Source organism: Bactrocera dorsalis, chromosome 3 (genome assembly GCF_023373825.1).
Source record: "Bactrocera dorsalis isolate Fly_Bdor chromosome 3, ASM2337382v1, whole genome shotgun sequence".
Taxonomy (NCBI): Eukaryota; Metazoa; Arthropoda; class Insecta; order Diptera; family Tephritidae; genus Bactrocera; species Bactrocera dorsalis.
Genome location: NC_064305.1, coordinates 52,325,664 through 52,347,855, shown reverse-complemented (window position 1 = coordinate 52,347,855; position 22,192 = coordinate 52,325,664). Strand labels below are relative to the sequence as shown.

The 22,192-nt window shown below is 44.4% G+C and overlaps 1 protein-coding gene across 1 annotated transcript; it reads right to left on the bottom strand.

Moving 5' to 3' along the window:
* Positions 1 to 1,103: 1,103 nt before the first annotated feature.
* LOC125777615 (uncharacterized) lies at positions 1,104 to 11,451 on the bottom strand. The gene is made up of 2 exons (XM_049452700.1): positions 11,271 to 11,451; positions 1,104 to 1,780 (listed from the first exon to the last, which is right to left on the bottom strand). The coding sequence occupies exons 1-2, from the start codon at positions 11,449 to 11,451 to the stop codon at positions 1,104 to 1,106; spliced, it is 858 nt and encodes a 285-aa protein (XP_049308657.1).
* Between the last annotated feature and the right edge of the window lie 10,741 nt (positions 11,452 to 22,192).

Here is a 22,192-nt window from a genome sequence, read left to right as displayed (position 1 = left end):
TCAAATGAATAAGAATGGACATAAAAACTCAAACGCAGAAAACAAATACCATCTGAAATAAATTTTCCATTGTAATAAAAAAAGTTTTAGGGCTTATAAGTATGTTTAATCTAATAATTTAATAAAAGGATCATAATGATTATTTGCAATTCAACAAAGGTAAAACAGGGTAAACATTAGTCCATTCGCGTCCCACTTCTTTCTGCATTGGCGGCCTTCGGCCGCGCTTCAAAAAAATAACCCTGGCCGATCCAACACCGGGGTGTATCAAGTTTTTTTTAAGTAAAACTCCTTTTCGCGTTGGCGGCCTTCGGCCGCGCTTCAAAAAAATAACCCTGGCCGATCCAACACCGGGGTGTATCAAGTTTTTTTTTAAGTAAAACTCCTTTTCGCGTTGGCGGCCTTCGGCCGCGCTTCAAAAAAATAACCCTGGCCGATCCAACACCGGGGTGTATCGGGTTGTTTTTAAGTAAAACTCCTTTTCGCGTTGGCGGCCTTCGGCCGCGCTTCAAAAAAATAACCCTGGCCGATCCAACACCGGGGTGTATCAAAAATCTTGATATATCAAGAAAAAGGGCAATGATTTATGTATTGTATACTAAAGCCGACCCAATTATTCTACAACTCTATCATTCCCTTCAAAGTAGTCCCCTTGGGCAGCTTTACAGCGATTCCAGCGCGTTTTGCATGCTTCGTAACATTTCTGGAACGCTTCAACTGGGATGTCCGCGAGTACCCTGTTGTTGTTGTTTTAACGGTTTGCTAATCCCCGTTAGGATGGTAAGGGTCGTTTGTGTTGTCGTCGAGGTCATCTAACGGTAGGCCCAGGAAACGTACTGTTTCGACGGGGTCGGACCAAAGGGAGGAGGGTGTTAGATGGGTAGGGTGTGTAGGGCATGCAAAGAGGTGGCCAGTGTCATGCGGAGACTCGTTGCATGCAGGACATACATTAGGTACATATGTCGGGGTCGATTCTGGATAGGTAGGAGTTTCTCGCGGCAACTGGAGCTCTTCGTCTGCAATAGGTGGTGGTTTGACTCCAAGAACGCCATTCACGGAAAGGGAGTAGGTGAAGGTGTTGATGGCTCCGCTGTGAATGCCGGTCAGTACCTGTCGAAAGTCTGTTGCGCCGAAGTCCGGTCGGCGTACTGTTCGATGTCGTCGACGTAGTCGAGGAATGACCTCTTGATGCTCCTAGGAGGTGGTTCCGCTCTAAGCAGGTGGCTACAAGGGTGATTCCTACGGAAACATCCCAGCAGGAACTGCCTGGAGAGGAGTTCATTATGCTCCTTTACAGGTAGCTTGCGCGTCTCACTCAAGAGGCATCCCGTCGTGGCCCGAAGTGCTGTATTTTGGCAGGTCTGAAGTTTTCTTATCTGCGTACCACTGCATCCAGGCGACCATATTGGTGCTGCGTAGTTGAGGACCGACCGGCCGATTACCTTGTAAATTGCCAACAACGTTTCTTTGTCTTTTCCCCATGTGCTGCCGGCTAGCGACTTGAGGATTTTGTTGCGGCTCTGTACCTTGGCGATAATCGCGGTGGTATGGGGGGTGAAGGAGCATAGACTATCGAAGGTTACACCTAAAATCTTAGGGTTATTAACAGTCGGGATTTTGACGCCATCGACTGCAATATTAAGTTCAAGTCTATACTCCTTCGTCCAGTTTGTAAATATGGTCGCTGTGGATTTGGTGGAGGAAAGTGTGAGATTTCGTGCAGTGAGGAAACGGGAAAGGTCGGAGAGGTAGTTGTTTACTTTCGAACACATGCCATCGATTCCATTGCCCGACGTCAATATCGTTCAGTCATCTGCGTACGAGGTTATGGAAACCCCCTCTGGTGGTTGCGGGTGTTTCGAGATATAGAAGCGGGGAGAGGACACCATCCTGCGGAACTCCCTGTTTAATTCTTCTCAGTTTGGATGTTTCACCTCGAAATAGTACGGATGACTGACGACCGCTCAGATAGTTCATGGTCCACCTTTTTAACCCTGGAGGAAGCGTTGTTTTTTCTATGTCCTGCAGTAGCTTTGTGTGGTTGACTGTGTCAAACAAGTCCAAAGCTACGAGGATCGTTCTCTCACAGGGTGGCTTCTGCTTGAGGCCACGGACTATCTGGGCGTTTATGACGCTAAGTGCTGTGGTGGTGCTATGCACTTTTCGGAATCCATGCTGGTGACTGGCTAGGCTCAGGTGGTGAGTGAAAGTCGGGAGTAGCAAGGCCTCAAGTGTCTTCACTACTGGGGAGAGGAGAGTTATAGGGCGATAAGATTCCCTATTGTTGTCGGGTCTCCCAGGTTTCAGTAGAGGCACCACTCTTCCGATTTTCCACACATCGGGTATTTGAAGAGTGGTTAGTGACAAGTTGAGGACCTTGGTGAGTTAACTTACTCCCGTCGAGCCTAGATGCTTTAGCATTAGAATGTTGATTCCATCAGGGCCAATGGATTTGGATGATTTTGCTTTTTTGATGACACTCTGAACCTCCTCATCGGTGAAAGTAAGCGGCGCGCAGTTGTTTGGCATTTTGCGCAACCGTCGGTTAACATATCTCTTGGCTTTGTCTACCGAAGGGTGCACTGTAAACTGCCGGCTAAAATAGCTCGCGCACTTCTTTGGGTCCGAAGAGGCATGACCATTGAATAGAACTTCAAGTCGGTCGTCATGTCTCTACGGATTAGACAATGCTTTGACAGTAGCCCAAAACTTACTCACACCGGTGGAGAGGTTGCAGGATTTCAGGTGCTCTAATCATTTCGTCCGCTTATGTTGATTTACCATACGCCGAATCTCCAAATTGAGATCCTTTATTCGGGGATCCCCGGGATCGGCATGGCGTAAGGTGTTGCGCTCGTTAGCTAAGACTGGGCTTCGGCTGGGAAATTGGGGCGGATTTCGGCTACTCTTCCAGCCGGGATGAAGCGCGCGGTAGCTGCTGCGATCACCTTGCGGAATTGAGGTTCGCCAACGCATACGTTCGTAGGAATGGGTAGGGCGTTGAAGGTGCTCTCAGTAAATTCTGTGAAGCCGACCCAATTAGCTTTTTTAAAGTTAATGAAGGTACGGTTGTCCACAGAAACGAAATCGGGAGGCTTCTCGATCGAGATAATTATGGGCAGATGGTTTGATGTGACAGTTAGCATAGGTCGCCAGGTTATGCTATTTATCAGACCACCGCTCGCAATGGTAATATCAGGCGAGCTATTACAGGTGCCCATATCTCTGGTGGGGGCTTCGTCATTCATTGTGCAGAATGTCGAATCGTCAATCTGTTCCGCCAGCTCCATCCCCCTACGATCATTTAACAGGCAGGAATGCCAAAGATCATGGTGCGCGTTAAAGTCGCCTAGTACCAAACGGTTTTCACCACGAAGTAGCGCACCTATATTCGGGTGATATCCTGTAGGGCAACATGTAACTGGGGGGATGTATATATTAAATATTTCGAGCTCGACATCGCCTGACCGGATAGCTATGCCCTGACAGTAGTATCCCTGGGGTCGATGTCTTCATCGATTAGACGATACTTCACGGTGTTGTGCAATATGAAAGCTAGGCCACCACCACTATCTCGCTTGCGATCTTTACGTATAACGTTGAAACCTGCATAACTCAGAAGATCTGAGCGGCTGTTTAACTTGGTTTCTTGGACCGCAGCTATCGATCAGATCAGAGTGGGAGCTATGTTGCCTGTTTGAGCTCCTGACCGTAGGCCATTCTGGTTGAGTGGCGGCGAGGCGCGCGAACTATCTACCGATTGCACAGCCGTAGAGGCTAGTGTCGCAGTATTGCACAGGCAACATGGGGCCATGTAACGCGTGGTCCAATGCCTGTGAGTCTTAAGGCCTGAGCAGGTCTTAAGAGGGCTCCATCCATTGCATGTATTACACCTGACCGAGGTGGAGTTTGGATGGAGCCGTTTTGCGCATACGCAGCAGAAAAATTCCTCCAGGACCGGGTTGGACTCAATGCCAGCACGAGTTAGGAGGATACGGAACAACCCTGCTGCAAGGCGTTTCTGCAATGACGACAAACACAAATTAGTACTCACCGATCCAAACGGGGTTAGATCGCCGAAAAAACAGCCCTTGATCGGATAAAATCCGAGTCAATTCCGGTGCGTAGAACCGGCTGTCGTGGGAATTGTAACTGGAGTACCCTCGTAACGGCCGCCTAGATGTCCGTAATCGACTCAAAATGGGTTCCTTTGACCACCGATTTTGTTTTAGGAAACAAAAAAAGTCACAGTGTGACATGTCAGGCGAATAAGGCGGCTGTTGCAACACGGCGATCCCTTTAGATGCCAAATACTGGGACACGCTGAGGGCGGTGTGGCACTGCGCGTTGTTGTGATGAAGGATCCAGTTACGAGCGATGTCTGGGCGCACCCTGTTGACTCGTTTTCGCAATCTTTCTAGTACTTGGCAATAGTAGACTTGATTCGCAGTTTTCCCCGGTAGAACGAATTCTTTGTGGACGATTCCACGGCTATCAAAAAAGGTCAGTCCGCACCTTGTCTGGTCTCTCACACCGCGCCTCGTCTTCCACGCTTTCACGCCCCTCCTTAAACTCTTTGTGCCATCGAAACACCTGGGCACGAACACTATCACCATACACTCTTACAACTTTAGCGTACGTTTCCGAAGCTGTTTCGCCCAATCTGGCGCAAAATTTTATCGCGACGCGTTGTTGTTGATTTCGTTTTTCCATTTCCGTGAAGAGCACTACAAACACACGTCGACTCAACTTGACGCAGCAGGCGAACTAAACAAGCTAGAGCGATGATACATATATCAATGGAGAGGGGAGGGATGGCGGAAAAAGAGAAAGGGAATTTCAAGGTCACAGATTTACCAAAAGCGCGGCATTAAAATCAGTCTCATTACTTAATTGTCAAACCTCGTAATAAGTGAGGTTTGCACCTGGATTTAAGCTTTATTGTTTCCTCTCCTGAGTTATAACGAATCATATTGCCTAGACATTGATGAATTCCAATATACTGTTAGATGCTATTGAGGCAATGGGACCCTATTTGGAAACATGAGGTAAATTTTGGAATAGCATTCTCCGATTTCGGGGTTAAAATGGGTATGTACGGATAGAGGAGGTCCTCCAGATCAAAAAAATGTATATATGTATATAGTTGCCGCTGACTTATAGTTTTTAAGATATTTGCATTTAAAGTTCAAAAACTCAACTATTTAAAACCTTTGTTTCTCCGAATGATAATGAATTTTACACTTATATTTTTAACTTTTATATGCACCAACACTTCACTAATTCGTGTCTAACCATTTATTAAATATATATTAAATAGTGTAAAAATAACTTTTGTTCACACAATAACAAAAGGGTTGCATTCTAACTAATAATTAGTAATACCTTACGTACATATTCTACAAAAGAACCAAAAGAAATAAAGAAAACAAATAGTACGCAAATGACAGGAATAAATAACACATTCGTTTTTCGCATAGAATTCCTTTCTGCATTGGCGCACTTAGGCTGCGTTTAAAAGAAATAACATTGGCCGGACCAACACCTCGGCATGCTTAGTTCTTTCTCGTTGAACTTCCTTTTTGAATTTCGTATTGTAAGTAGAGATTGCTTTAAGTGCTTCTTAACTATCGCTGAGTAAGGCGATACTTTCGTTGCGATAGTTGCGTTGGAGGTTTATCTCTACACACCTTTAGAAAAGACTACCGCTTGGAAGATGCATGGAAAACTTCCCATAGATATGGATAGTTTGCTACGTGGTCCTGTGATTCTTGCAATAATTCCCTTCGACGTTTTCGAGCAGTCAGTTTACAACTTGATTGTGCTATCCCTTAGCTGTGGGTCAAACATGGAATCATTCCATTCAGCCTTACTGAAAATTATAACTTTTTACTTCCAAATGAAGTTTATCATCTTGGTAATGTTGTTCCTTTGGAAAAGAGCCAGTGATATTTCATCACAGGAGGGCCTTCATTTGCTGAGACGAGATTACCTCCCTCTGTCAAACCCGGACATTTGAAACATTGTATGTTTGGCTGCTTGAATGATAAGTAAATAAAGCAGGGGGTGAGTTCCAGTAGCTTTGACTATTGACAGGCCCACATGCTGCTTCCACCGCAGATTAGAATTCAGAGCGAGGCCCAGATAGATAGTTAATACAGAGGTTAATTAGTTCCTTAAACCTAGATAGGTTGTACTCCCCTAGAAACATCTTGGCATAGCGCATTCCTGCTGCCAATGCTGCTCTCTCTCCACCGTGCGGAGCAGCTTCTGAAAAGTATGAGACCCTATTACGATGCCTAGTTCTGGTTCCGTCATCTTAAATGCTGCCGCAGAGCGGGCTAGTTCGCCTTTATGCCCCTGAACTCAGATTAGGTGTACCCGGTTGCACACTGATAGGCGGTTCAGCCTTCCTATGAACTCCTCTACTAAAAGCGTTTTAACCTTATAGGCTGAGATCGCTTGACGATTCGTTGCGATAGTTGCGGTGGAGATTGGGTTCTACGCACTGACTTATAGCAAAAACTTCAGCTTCTGGTGTTTTCGAGCCGTAAGTGTACCACCTGATAACGTCCGGTGTGTTTTACGTGGGTACCTGCTGACGACAACCTTACTCCATGGCGCTCAAAAGCACAGCGGATCAAATCAATGCGTTGATCAGCGCCCTGAGAATGCTAAGCATTTTCAGTACCAATTGGCAGTGTGGAATGGACACACTAACCACCTTGGTAGGGTTCGAGGCCCATCTAAAACCTCTGCCGTGCTTTGGGTCCGGCACCCGGTTGCAATGCAACTCCACATTCAACTGACAAAGTCAGTTCTTCCCGCGATTTGGGTTTCAACCACAACCACCACGATACTCCCCGAGGGGTCAGTCCGCATGAGCAGGTTGGAGTTACCTCCAAGGGCTCCTGCTCCCCGTGGTACCAGAATTAAGTCTCCGGTCAGACTTCGTAGCCGAAACTACTACCAGTTGAGCTTCCATACTGCTCCGGACTGGTGGCCAGCAAAGAAGGTGAGGTTGGACCCCACTAACACATAAAATACCCACAACGCAAACACCTAACACTCATACAAAAAACTAAAACCCTAATTTCCAGCTAACCGCCTTCGCCGCTTAAATAACTCACGCGCAAACAACCCTAACTGTTCGGTATTCCGACTAGTGGAGATCACACCACTAACATCTAATCGTCCATCAGTCCAGCTAATCCCCATACCACCCAGATCCCTAATGTCAGAGTACATCGGGCACTCCGCAATTAAATGCGACCAATTTTCTGACCCCGCCCCACAAAAACACCCTGACGTATCTGATAGGTGTCTCTGATGCAAAAATGCATTCAGAGGCCCATGCCCCGTAAGCAGAAACCCCAGACTCAGACAAAATCTGAAGTCTGGGTTATCCTCAACGAATCCAATATCCCGAATGTACTCGTACTCGGCCGTTAGGACTATTGTCCCAACGTTGTTGCCACCTACACCTAACCCTATCATCTAGAAGCCTCTTGCTCCCTAGATATCCCTCCCTCTCCACATCATCGTCGGAAATCCAATCGTTCCGCAGCAATGACACACTCAAACCCCTTCTTAACCTGAATGCAACAGCTCGCTGTATGACAATCAGATCAAGAGCGGGTGCACCTAATAACACCTGCATCGCATCCGTTGAGACGGTGCGACATACAGGCTGCCTCCCACCATACAGGGGCTCCATATGTGGCACAGGCCACAAACAAGCCACGATATATGGTGCGGACAGCACGACGTCCGAGACCCCAATCGCTCCTCAAAATAAGTCGTATTTTGCCTACGGTTGCCTGCAGTCGCTCCTTCACATTCGCAAAGTGTGGAGTAAAACACAACCTTTCACTTATGGTCAACCCCAGATACTTGACTTGCATCACATATCTGATGCTGACCCCGTTCACACGGACAATCGGTGGACGAGACGGCGACAATCTACCTTTCAGCAGCATTGCCACCGTTTTGCCCATCGATATGTCAACCCCCACACCTAAACCCCAAGCAATACGATCTCTAAGAGATCTCCTCCCGCCCGTTCTAATTCAAACCTCGAGCGACCTTCAACCATAAGAAGAAGGTCGTCCGCATACGCGCAACATTTACAGAGTGGCTCGAGCTGCCCAAGCCGAGTGTCCATCATAAGGTTCCAAATATATGGACCACAGATGGAACCCTGCGGGCAGCCTCGAACAACTCCAATCTCCACACTCCCATTCATGCCGACAAGAGAGGCCTTTCTGTCCGAAAAATAACTCCGCCAAAGAGTAATTTCCGGACAGCCAAGCTCCTCCAGCCGTTGCAACACTCGATCCCAGCTTAGGTAGTCAAATGCCCCCTTGAAGTCAACAAATATGCTAAGGACATACTTGTTGACATTCTCCCTAACGACATTCTGAACAAAAAACCACGCATCCTCTATACTGCGTCCTTTCCTGAACCCAAACTGCCTATCCGACCACATACCCCGCGTTAGCTCCTGACGCCGTTCCACCATGACCCTTTCCAGCACTTTTCCAAGTACTGGAAGGAGACTGATGCCCCGATAAGATCGAGGATCGCTCCTGACCTAATCAGGGGACTTCAGGAGAGGAACAACCCTAGCACTTTTCCACTCACGTGGAAAGTATCCCTCCCAGACGCACTTATTATAAATAGCCTCCAGGTATTCCGGAATGAACTTCCATAAGCTTTTACACATCTCTCCGCTCAAACCATCAAAACCTGGGGACCGTTTAGACCTAACCAGGCCAAAGGCGTACCCCAACTCCCCATCACCACCTCTTGCGCGTGAGGAACCTGCACCTCCGACCTAGGAAAGAACGCACCTAACAGAACCCCCGCACACTCTCTCCACGACGATAACAGAGTGTCACCGACGCGAAGAGAGGTGATATCCTCCCTCCTACGACCCCTGCAGATCCTATAGACCTGACCCCAGGGGTCGTTCCTATTTTCCCTAACGAAGCTCCTCCACTCATCTTCCTTTACTTTCACCAACATCTCCTTATATTCCCTATCCGCACAACTAAATTCGTACCTAAGCTGGGACAGCCTATCAGAATTGGACCGTCGAGCGCGTTGAAACTTTCGCCTCAAACGCCTGACAGTCCTCCTCTTCAAGGTTAGCTCACGCGTCCACCATTTAATTTTACTAATCTTACGACTTTCACATTCCTAAATACCCTATCATTTACTCCCCAAACTACCCCGTATAGACGAGCAATTTGCTCGTCAACCCCCAACTCCTCAAACTCACTAAGCGGTACATCGGATACCGCTTCCCTAACCAAGAGTCCATATTGGTTCCAGTCAGTACCAGAGGTACGCCATCGCCGCAATGGACTCTCATAAGGTGAGGGAGGGGATCGAGGGGTAACCACAATTTGAAGCAAATTATGGTCACTCAATCCCCACCCTCCCCTAACCTCCCAACTAACACTAAAAGCCCTACTTGCTGCCTCGTTCATAAGCGTCACGTCAATGTCGCTCACGCCCCCAGGCCCATCGAACGTATACCATTCGCTCGGCTCATTCAGAACGTGGAGGCTATTAGCCACCACCCATTCGCTTAATGCCTCGCCTTTGGTATCCAGACGAATGCCGGGATACCTTACTAAACCACATCGAGGACGAGGCATTCGCATCCAACCCTAGGATAAATGGGCTACTACTCGCAAGTAGTAGTAGCTTATCCATGTAGCCCAGGTAGGGCTCTAGGGGCTCGCTATATTTACAGTATAAACTAGAGACAATCATCCTACCGAACTCCCCATCTATCGCTACACATATACCTAGTTGTGAAGAATCCACAACTACGCAATCGTAGCGTGGATTATTCACAACTATTGCGGCGTTAGCTCTAAGATCAGTGAAGATCCTAAAACCCCCAGGAAGACCCCGAACCACATCATTGGTGGCGTAGGGCTCCTGGAGTAGAGCAATACCGCACCCACCCTCTACCATACAACCCCCCAACTCACACATCACGGCATAGGAGCCCTGAAAGTTAAGCTGGATGATCCCACCCATCAGTGTCTGGCGAGGGCGCGCTCAACAATGCCACAATATATAGGGCAGACAGCTGACATCATTAGATGCCCAGCTGGCCTACCCTTAAACTCACAGTTGCGACAATGCGGCGCATTGACGCAACTGGCAGCTTTGTGGCCTTCCTGACCGCACCTCCGGCAGACATCTGATCTAGCCCTACACTCAGCCACCCTATGATCAAATCCCATACACCGGAAGCATCCAGCGACGGGGCTGTCCGGTCGCACCCTGAAGGAGAACCACTTTATGTAGCACCGACCTGCCTCCAAGAGGGCGGGCATCAATTTGTCCGTACCCTCAAGGACAACATTGGTGCTACCATCAGCGGCCACCTTCCAGGGACGACTGACCATCCTCACGTCAGTCCTCTGGGATGCCGGGCTGAAATCCTGGAGGTTCAGCCGGAGTGTACCACTGGATAGTACTGTCCAGTCTTGTTGCCGGGAGTAACTCTAAAATTCTTTCGGAAGTTAAACCTGCAAAGAAAGCCGTCCCTTAGAAGAAGCGCCAGTGGTGTGCTTTCCCTAGGGCCTTCATCTGTTGAGACGACATATTCTTCCCTTTGCCGAAACCCTCTGCTGACACTAACAGCATAGTATGTTTTGCTACCTGTTTAATCACCAGATGCAGGGGTGTGAGCTCCAGTATGACTTCTAGTGCTGCCATCTAATGATACCTGGCTTGCATCCCCAGGATCTGCCGGCTAGGCGTCCTGTCCTCCGCGCCAGTCGTATAGGTCACGTCCTGATGGATAATATATTGTCCGTCTTACTAATCACTTTATCGTAGGATGTTAAGTGTTGCCTATATTCCTCCTAGTTTTCTGTGCGCTTGGCCTTTTTGAACAGCCTTCGCACCGATTGCCTAGGTACAGAGAATTTGTTAAACTACCAGGAACAGGTTTGTTTCCTGGTGGCCACCTTTAGTCGACAAGCGCAATGATAGGCGTCCATTATAGACTGGTTTATCGCAGTCAGCCGGCTCGACCGCCTGTAGCTGGTTCTCCTTAACACTCTTCGACCGTGGCGGCTCCTGAGGGATTATCTGACCGCTTTTCCTCTTTTCGGACCGATTTATACCATCCCTCTTGCACGCGGGTCGTCACGACCTCCAGGGCCTTCTTGGGTTGGGATAATTTTTCATTTCCCGTTTCCTCTTCTGTTCATCAATAGATTCCACTCTTTTGAATTTACCTTCCTCGGTGCATTCGATCCTGCTTGAGGGGGTTGTGGTGGCGGGGTTCACAAAACCTGCAAGAGCCACAGTAGACGCCTTGTACTGAGTGCGGCTGCAAGAGGGCACATCATCGTCGTCATGCGCACGCTCCTCAAAGAGTGCGCGTTTCTCCGGCGAAATAGCGTCTAGGAAGCTCATCTTGCGTTTACCCTCTGGGCCGCTCTTACCTGCAGTTCGTATGTCGCAGCCAGTTGATGTTGTTGTTTTAGTTGTTGTCGACGTGGTTGTAGTTTGGGTTGTTCATCTATTTCCTATCACCATCGGCCCATTTAAGTGGACCTACTTGCCAGGACCTCTTGACGCGGTAAGGCCAGTGCTACTCCCTAGGCGACCCGGTTAGGGAAGGCTCCGTCCGGATACAGCCGAATTAACCTCCTGGCTGCAAATCATCCAATGGGCACGGGAGTCGCATAACACCCTGGATTAGGAGGTGGTAACTATCGGTCGCCACACACATGCAGCTTCTGCCAACCCCCAAGAGATACCATGCACCACCGCTCATGAAGGTTAGGAGATGCTGTAAATGCATTGCAGTTAAGCCCCTGCAATACTACAAGGTGCCTACCATTCGCAGAGGTCAGAGGCCCAGATATTTGACGACAAGACTCATCTCCAACTTTCTGTGGGTGGTTAACAGCATATCATATTAAAAATTATAAGACCCTACTAGTATTACACTACTGGTATAAAATTATTATATTTCTATAATATGTTTAACACAAAATGTCGAGTCAAATGTGAAGATCACTCATACGAGGGCTGCTATATATATTTCTGGCCTAATAATGAAAATAGGCATATTTATCAACGAAAATGGTTTTTTTTTCGTTGGATTTGGCTCGTCTTGGAAGACCCACAAGGTCGATTGCTGTTTTGTTTCGGGCTCATACGCATACATCCATGTTTCGTCACCTGTGACGATCTTATAAACGTCTTTTGAAGCACCGCGATCGTATTTTTTCAGCAATTCTTTACACCAATCCACACGAGCCTTTTTTGAGCGATTGTCAAATTGTGCGGGATCCAACGAGAACAAACCTTTTTTACGGCCAGGTGTACATGCAATATCGAATGTATGCTAGTGGGAGAAATGCATAGGCATGCCTCTATCTGAAGGTATGTTACATGACGGTCTTGCATTATCAGTTCACGTACGGCATCGATGTTTTCTGGCACAATGGCTGTTTTTGGACGACCCCCACGGAATTCGTCTTTGAGCGAGCGTCGGTCACGATTGAATTCGTTGTACCAGTTTTCACAGTGCAATAGGATGGTGCTTCATAGCCATACAAAGATTTTAGTTCATCGATGCACTCTTGTCGTGATAATCCACGTCGAAAGTTGTGAAAAATGATCACACGAAAATGTTCACGAGGTTATTCCATTTTTTGGCCGAGATGAATTTTTTAATTCCCTGTAAATAAAACAATTCGCGATTAAATGACAAAACGTTCTGAGTGATGTTATGCTTTCTGTTTAAATGAGTTAAGCATCCTCCCCTTCTACCCGGTAAAACTGGCCCATCCTAATAGAAGAGCGCAATTCGCCACAGGATGCCACTACAATACAACTCGAAACACATCACACTACATCAACCCACTCAGCATAAAGGATGGGCCCCTGAGCAGATACATCAATTGGTCACCTGTCGTTCGCCTATCTACACACATTCAATTCGATCTTCACAAGCCGCACATCAACATTCGCGCATTAAAATTCGTCTGCAAGTTTTTCGCTTCGACACTGCGCCGCGTCGCACCTTCCACACCTTTTACATCGATCGGATGAATCCTGCATGCGGCGTTCAACAATTAATTCAACCGCGATCCTGCTCATCGTCTATTTTCCATCTGGATACGCTTCATTTATTTATCGTATCTTGGCATGTAGCAAATGACTTACTTACTTATTCAACATTTGTCAAATTTTAATTAAATTAAATTGCACTGAAAGTTTTAAAAGTATTTTTCTTGCCCCCCGTCTAATCACTTTCCAATGGAAATGTCAGATTGCACCTGGCAACACTTAGTGTTGCCTAGTCCAGAAATATATATAGCAGCCTATGTACGAGGTTTGACAATTAAGTAATGAGACTGATTTTATTTCCGCCCTTGTGGTAAGCATGTGACCTTGAAAATCCCTTTCTCTTTTTCCGGCATCCCTCCCCTCTCCATTGATATATGTATCACCGCTCTAGCTTGTTTAGTTCGCCTGCTGCGTCAAGTTGAGTCGACGTGTGTTTGTAGTGCTCGTCACGGAAATGGAAAAACGAAATCAAAAGCAACGCGTCGCGATAAAATTTTGCGCCAGATTGGGCGAAACAGCTTCGGAAACGTACGCTAAAGTTGTAAGAGTGTATGGTGATAGTGCTCGTGCCCAGGTGTTTCGATGGCACAAAGAGTTTAAGGAGGGGCGTGAAAGCGTGGAAGACGAGGCGCGGTGTGAGAGACCAGACAAGGACCTGACCTGACCTTTTTTGATAGCCTTGGAATCGTCCACAAAGAATTCGTTCTACCGGGGAAAACTGCGAATCAAGTCTACTATTGCCAAGTACTCGAATGATCGCGAAAACGAGTCAACAGGGTGCGCCCAGACATCGCTTGTAACTGGATCCTTCATCACGACAACGCGCAGTGCCACACCGCCCTCAGCGTGTCCCAGTATTTGGCCTCTGAAGGGATCGCCGTGTTGCAACAGCCGCCTTATTCGTCCGACATGTCACCCTGTGACCTTTTTGTTTCCTAAAACAAAATCGGTCCTTTGCGCGTTGGCCACGGCGAATATCGCATTCGATGGAATGATGAGCTGTACGAGATATACGACGACATTGACATAGTTCAGCGAATTAAAAGACAGCGGCTACGCTGGCTAGGTCATGTTGTCCGGATGGATGAAAACACTCCAGCTCTGAAAGTGTTCGACGCAGTACCCGCCGCGGGAAGCAGAGGAAGAGGAAGACCTCCACTCCGTTGGAAGGACCAAGTGGAGAAGGACCTGGCCTCGCTTGGAATATCCAATTGGCGCCACGTAGCGAAGAGAAGAAACGACTGGCGCGCTGTTGTTGACTCGGCTATAATCGCGTAAGCGGTGTCTACGCCAGTAAAGAAGAAGAAGAAAACAAAATCGGTGGTCAAAGGAACCCATTTTGAGTCGATTACGGACATCCAGGCGGCCGTGACGAGGGTACTCGCGGACATCCCAGTCGAAGCGTTCCAGAAATGTTACGAAGCATGGAAAACGCGCTGGAATCACTGTATAGCTGCCCAAGGGGACTACTTTGAAGGGAATGACAGAGTTGTAGAATAATTTTCAAATATACGGTTTTTATGGAATCAGTCTCATTACTTAATTGTCATACCTCGTATGTATGTATATGTCGGAGCGCTTATGCTTGTATTTTGTATGTCACTGTGAGTGCGTATGTCGGAGTGCTAATATTTTGTATAGCAGGAATGGAGAAGCTGTTTCCGAGTGAGGTTTGATCGTATTCTGCGAACGGATAGAAAATAACCAGGAACGGTTAAGTGCTTTTAGAGTAAAGAAAAAGTGCGTAATATGTCCTCGCAGAATCAGTTCGAAAAGTAACATCGATAAGAACAGAACTTGCTGTGCTATATTAATAAAATTATAAATTGAAGTTATTGTGCTAAAGTATGATAAACCTGTAAAGTGATACAAAAATACAAAAATGGAATTAATTTACAACTCGTAAATAGCACCAATTCTTAACTCAACAAAGAAGAAAACTTAAAAGAGACCAGAAAAAATTACAATTTCATAACACATGACCTACAACGCTTTTCTAAATCTATTGACAAGATAGATAGTGTAACAGTGAAAAAGATCCGTTTTACTTGACATTTTGAATAATCGAAACCTAAAAATTTATCTAAGCTATACGTATAAAGAGCTCACGCAGTTACAATTGGTTTCAATTCATTTGTTCATTGTAAATTTTGTATTCTATTTCGGAAATAAATGTCAAAATATACATAAGTAATCGAAATTGGTAGCTATACGTATTCAAAAATAAAATAGTTCAAAAATAGATTCCATAGAGTGATCATTCAAATTAAAATTATTCAATATGTTGCAATCTTAATAAAATGTTGATAAGATAAGAACTTTGGTCAAAACTTTACTTCAGCAGAACCGGCTCATTTAATAAAGTCTAAGGATACATTTGGGCTGATGAATTTGATGTGCTTTCTTTACGGGAACATCGTAAAAATCACGACAAAGTGTAAAGCGTTGAGAGGTGCTTTGCATCGATGTGAACGAACTCTTACAAAAGCACACATCGAACTCATCTGACAAACAAATGTCTGAAACAGGGACAAAAGATGTTGTATTTGAATTAGAGATCATAAATTAATTAATCGCAGGGTTAAAAGTGGTATGATTGGATAGCGAAAATGCTCCAGATTAAGAACATACTCCTATGTATATGTATGTATAATTAGCTGACCCCGCAGGCGATGTCCTGTGCGTTATGTGCGCGTTATGTGTTTTCAAATGAAAAGAAAGTTGAATTTATATTGTTTTGAAAATCAGTTATTTGCGATTTTTCTACATTTTTTCAATGTAGCGCAGCTTGATAAACAACATTTTTCGGTTTCTATTCCGGTGCGTAAATGAACAGACAAGATGGTTTTTCAACTTGTGAACCACTGACCGTGTGAAAAACATGGCATTTCCATATTTATGCCACACACTTCTAGCGACTATCCTTGTGGCCGTAGTTACGATAATTTGGCCAATGTTCGGATAAAAATTCGTGATGAGTTCATCCTTCGTTTAAGTGAATTGACAAAAGGCAGGTGGATGTGATATCAAACCACTGGAAGTTTCAACGGAAATTTGCCCATTTCCAATTCTTAGCGAATACGATGTAAAATGTCTTCGGCAATGTAATTTTTGTTCGTATCCCATAATTGACGCGGATTTGAAGGCTGATATGTTGAAATGATCATCGCGAAAAGTGTACGAACTTCAGTGGCATACGAAGTAGCTATCGTATCGTCCATCGTGTGATTCCAATGAACACATGCTCCAGCATGTTTCTCAAAATGTTGCACACACCGTACCATTCACAATACACTATGACTCAAATGAAGTTCAACCGCGTACATTCATCAATAGCAACCAAAGGTCTTCGTTTTCGGGTGGACTGTATAAATTAGTCCTAATGCAGCAGATCTTCCAACAGCTAACAATGTATTAACTTCTACTTTTGCGGACGACACAGCTATAGTGAGCCGCAACAAATGCCACATAATAGCATCAAGAATATTAGCCGAGCACTTAAGGTTTGTCGAAGAATGGCTAGCCAACTGGCGTATAAAGGTAAATGAACAAAAGTGTAAGCATGTTACATTTTCGCTTAGACCAAAAATGTGTCCGGCAGTAAAAATTAACAATATTTTAGTACCCCAAGCGAATGAAGTAACTTATCTTGGTACGTTATTCACCTAGATAGAAGACTTACGTGGAAAAAGACATATATCTAGTAAAATAACTTGCATGAAGATAAGAGCTGCAAATTTAAATTGGCTATTAAATAAAAACTCCAAACTTAGCCTAGACAGCAAAGTGCTTTTATATAATGCGGTCATAAAGCCGATTTGGATGTATGGCATTCAACTGTGGGGTACGACCTGTGCAACTAATATAGACATAATACAAAGGTTCCAATCAAAAATGCTTAGATCAATCACGTGTTCACCATGGTACATGCGAAATGAAAATATCCATAAAGACCTTGGAATTTCTATGGTAAGGAAAGAAGTAGAAGACAGCAGAATTAAATATATATCTAAACTCCGTGATCACCCAAACCCTTTGGCTAATGCTTTGGTACATTCCTGCGATCAAACACGCCTTAAAAGAAGAGATATGTCCGCGTACTGAGAAGCAATGTAGCACCAAAACAGCTCAATCACTTGCTTGAGCGTGTCTAGTTTTTAAATAGGTTTAGGATTTTAATACTTATTGTTAGGCTTTCAAATCAAAAAGCAGATTCAATAAATAAAAAAGATATTGAAAAAAAAAAAATTATAAGATTATAGCCGCCGCAGACTTATAGTTTTCGAGATATTTGCATTTAAAGTTGAATATTACCACTATTTGAAGTACGTATTTTTGCGATTTAAAATTAATTTTAAACTTATATTTTGCACTTTTATATCACATATAACACTTCATTAATTCGCTTGTACACATTTATTTTATAGTATATAGTGCAAAAATAGTTTTAAGTCAAGATTTAAATTATTGCTCAATTCTATCTATTTAATATATAATAATCAGTGTTACCTTATCGACATCTTTTGCAAATGAACTAAAAGAAATAAAGAAAATAAATTATACCAAAAAAAAGGATTGTTGCAGTTGTCTATCCCAAAATATTTTTTAATTACCCGCCACTGGAGTGTGCACCGGGGTGCTTCAATTTTATTTTTTGCGTAAAACTCTTTTTTGCGTTGGCGCGCTTAATGAAAAAAAAGACCCTGACCGATTCAACACCGGGGTGGACATTAATCCATTCGCGTCCGACTTCTTTCCGCATTGGCGGCCTTCGGCCTTTTGCGCTCAAAAATTATGATTTATGAAGAAAAGGGTTTAGGTATTTGGGGTATAATCTTATTTTTTTATTAATTTTTATTCGTTTGCTAAATGTTTAATTATGACAATATTTATTATTTGTCAACACGGAATACTTTTGATATTGTGCATATAATGAAATTTGTGTAAAAAAATGCTTATTTTAAGCAAATATCCAAATAAAGTAATTGTAAAATCATTTAATATAGACTGAATATGTAAAAACAATAAGGTATTCTCTTGCTCTTGCAAAACCCTTGCACGGTGCACGAATTGCAGAATTTTCACAAAAAACTATTTGCAATGACTGTAAAATATGTCAGAGCAAAACCCATGTTTATCTTCGTGCAATGACACGTCAAAAAATAATTGCAACCCTGTACTAGCTGTCATTTTACAGAGAACATATTTCGCCGTTAAATTGTTGAGGAAAGTAAGTTTTAAATAGAATTTATAATTTCAATTTAAATTATAAAGATTTGTTACAGTTTTTTGTTGAGAATGAATGCAGAAAGTGCGCCAGTCCACAATAGCCATTTACAATAAATTGACCGAATCAGCTGTTCATATATCACTAGATTGTGCATTGAGTGCTCTCATGCCCTTGCATATTTCTATATAGGATTTTTGCATTTTGTGTCATCGTGCAATCGTGCAAGAGCAAGAGAATCCCACCAATGTACTGAAGTGTAAGTGTATAAAAAGTGCAAATTAATATAAAAGAAAGTGCAAAATATAAAAGAAGAGTCGAGAAATTGCAAAATAAAATTGCGAAATTTTTAACTCTAAATGCAAAATTCTCGAAAATTATAAGTTTGCGGCAGCTATGTATATGTGTATATTCTTAATCTGGAGCAATCTGCTCTATCCAACCATAACCTTTTAACCCTGAAATCGTGGTTCGGTTTACTAAAGCCGGCCCTTGGAATTATTTGCTAATAATCTTGAAAATTCGGTCTTGTCATCATTCATTTTTAATTAATATATTTTTAGGGAAGTTTTTACGCCTCATCAGATTCTATTCACTATATACCCTACAGACGGGTAACAGTTAGTTAACTGGTTACCCATAGGTTAGCTTCGTCGTCCTCTAGCCCAAAGAAGGGTGAATAGTCGCCCAATTGTGTCAGTAGTCGCACCGTATTGAGCGCTCCACCACCAGGCCACTCCACACATTTTATCATATAGGAAGGAAGACTAAAAATAATGTCAAGACAGCAAACAGTTACTTCTTCTTTTTTAATTCTTTCAAAGAGTTCACGTCCAAAATACCTTCAGTATTTCCTCCAACATTAAATTTGTTCAGTATTCCGATTTCACGACATGAATTAATATTACGGGGATTCTCTTGCTCTTGAAAACCCCTTGCACGATGCACGAATTTTAGAATTTTCCAATTGGTGCAACGACTTAACAAAAAAACACACGGAGAAAGATATTTTGCAATAGCTGTAAAATATGTCATGGCTGTCATTTTATATAAAGACATATTTCGGCGTTAAATTGTTGAAGAAAGCAAGTTTTAAATAGATTTTATAATTTTTACTTAAACTATAAAGATTTGTTAGAGTTCTTTGTTAAAAATGAATGCCCATTCAGAATAGTCATTCTCAATAAATTGACCGAATCAGCCGTTCATGTATCACTAGATTCTGCAATGGGTGCACTCATGACCTTGCATATTTCAGTATAGGATTTTTCCATTTTGTGTCATCGTGCAATCGTGCAAAAGAATCCCTCTATTGTTTAAAATGTAACTTATTTGCAACAATAGCTTTTCCTCTGAAATTCGCGAATATCTCAAATGAATAGATATTTTTTTTGTGGTGGTTAAATTATCTACATTATAATTTTAAGTTTATATCTAATTGTTAAACAAAGTTGAGGGCTACAATATTTAGCTTGATATGTTAATAAGACGGTATAATCATGTTATCTACAGTGGTTAGCGTGGATTTCATGTTAAGGAACGTTAAACGGATGGCTGTGCTGCCTCTGAACTACTCGGCGGCGAATCTGGGGGCAAAGAAGCGTACCGCTCTGTAAGTTCTCCTCATGGAAGAAGTAAACAGGGGGTGTGAGAATCCGGTATCCTTCCATTGGGTGTACTTCGAAGGCGGGATTATGCAGGTCGACTGCAAGGATGAGGAAAGTGTTAACTGGCTATGGGAGATAGCTCCCAAGCTAGTAGGCTGGGAAAGTCCCATCCTATGCGTGAAGAGGAGGGAGGAAATTCCACTCATGCACAGTATGACGGTACTCCTCTCGAGATGTGCGAGAAAACTGTACGAGTTTGCTCTGGGCCTCGTCAGGAACCAAAACAGAGGGATTTTTACAACCGGAAAAAGGGCTTCTGTTTGAATCATCGGTTCAGCACCGTAGTCATGAAGCCCTACAAGTCAAAGGTAACCGAAAAGAAAGGTACGGACGAGAAGATGCAGGTAGACGAATAGACCATTCGTCTCCGCACCAGTATGGCCGAGCAGGTTTGCAACTGCAAATGCCATTGTAAAAGTCCCAACGGTGGAGCCGACCGTTGAAGAGAAAGTGATACGCCCTACACAAGAGCTTCTAGAGGGACTTCAGGACCTGAATGGTAATTCAAGATATGGGGCAGATGAGGACCAGTTCCTCATTGAACCGATCCTACAGTGCTCGCAGGTATAGAGGTTGCCCAGGTGAATCTACATCCGCTGTCATCGCGAGCAAGTTCTCGTCGGATTACCTGGGCATCCTGCTAATACAGGAGCCATGGGTCCACAGGGGTGTGGTCAGGGGCCTCAACTTGGACCGCACTGATCTGGGATTTCTCCAGTGGGAGACCCCGAGCATGTGTAGTAGTTAGAAGAAATATTGTTTACTTTTGTATTTCAAAATTCCTAACACAGGACCTGGTCGCAGGCCTGGCAGCGGCCTATTTTCCACGAGAGATGCCCCTTGAGGCTATGCAGGGCCTGGGATATTAATGCAGGATAAAAAGACTGCCCCTGGTCCTGGGGTGTGATGTGAACGCGCACCACACTGAAAGGGGTAGTACGGACTACAATGCACGAGGTGAGTCTCTCCTTGAATTTATTATTAGTACTAATATATTGAATGAGGATGTAGGGTGCGAACCTTGAGTAACGAACTCATGTCGGGGGTGGTCTCACTGTGGAGGGTGTCGTGAGAACATTCATTGTTAGATCAAACCACGCCCCAAACACTTTCTAAAAACCATAAATTGGGCCCTATATATATCGGGATACGTTAGAGCTAAATCTTAAAGGGGAGGGAAGGTAGTCAGAGGTAGAACGGCCTTGAGACTGGAGAGCAGACTATCTGCTCTGAATCAGGCCGTCACAAGCGTGTATCACTGCCTGCTCTCTAAAGACGATCATCAAAGGATGCAACTGCCTTTGGTGGTCAAAAAAACTCTCGGTACTCAGATCAAAAGTACGTAAGCTCCTCAACAAAGTCAAGCTTACTGGGAACTGGGAGGAGTACAGAAGCAACCTAACTACCTATAACAGGAGATTAGGCCTGCAAAGCAGGAGAATTTTTGGGAAAATGTCTCCTTAACATCAGGGGCAGCAGGACTGCACAAAGATCTAGCTAAAGGGAAGCTCTAGCGATTTAAACATATGACGGTACTTATGCGACCAGTGTGGAGAAGAGAGTTAGGGCACTCTTGCAAGCACGTTTCCTGGAGACAGTTGAGGAAGACCAGTGTGTACCTGTCGACGTACATAAACTGTCTCGCCTAGATTGGGTAGTCGCAAGGAAACGTTTTACTGCGGACCCAGTCAGGTGGGCTGCGGACTCGTTCTCTAAATTCAAGCTCCCGGGGGCGGACGTCATTTTTCGAGCACTTCTGCTACAAGAATAGCAGGTTCTATGGCCCTATGTTGTTCAGCTGATGAGTGATAGCCTAGTGCTGGCGTATATCTTTGGACCATGGAGGACAGCAAAGGAGATCTTTGATACCGAAAATGGGAAGGAAGGACCTTTCAGTCTAACTTTTTCCTACTAAAGAGTATGTAAAAGATCGTGAATGACAAAATAAGGCCGAAAGCGCTGATAACGTCACCCCTGCATGCAAATCTGCAGATCGATCAACACTGCTCCGCAACAGCTAACCTCCGAGATACAGATTTCGCTGGAAACTGATGAGGTAACATTATGCGTCTTCCTAGATATCGAAGGTGTCTTCGACAACACGCGTCACAACAGTGTGGCAAGGGCACTGGAGAAAAAGAATGTGGAGACACTTGTGCGCAGATGGATAGGGGCCGTA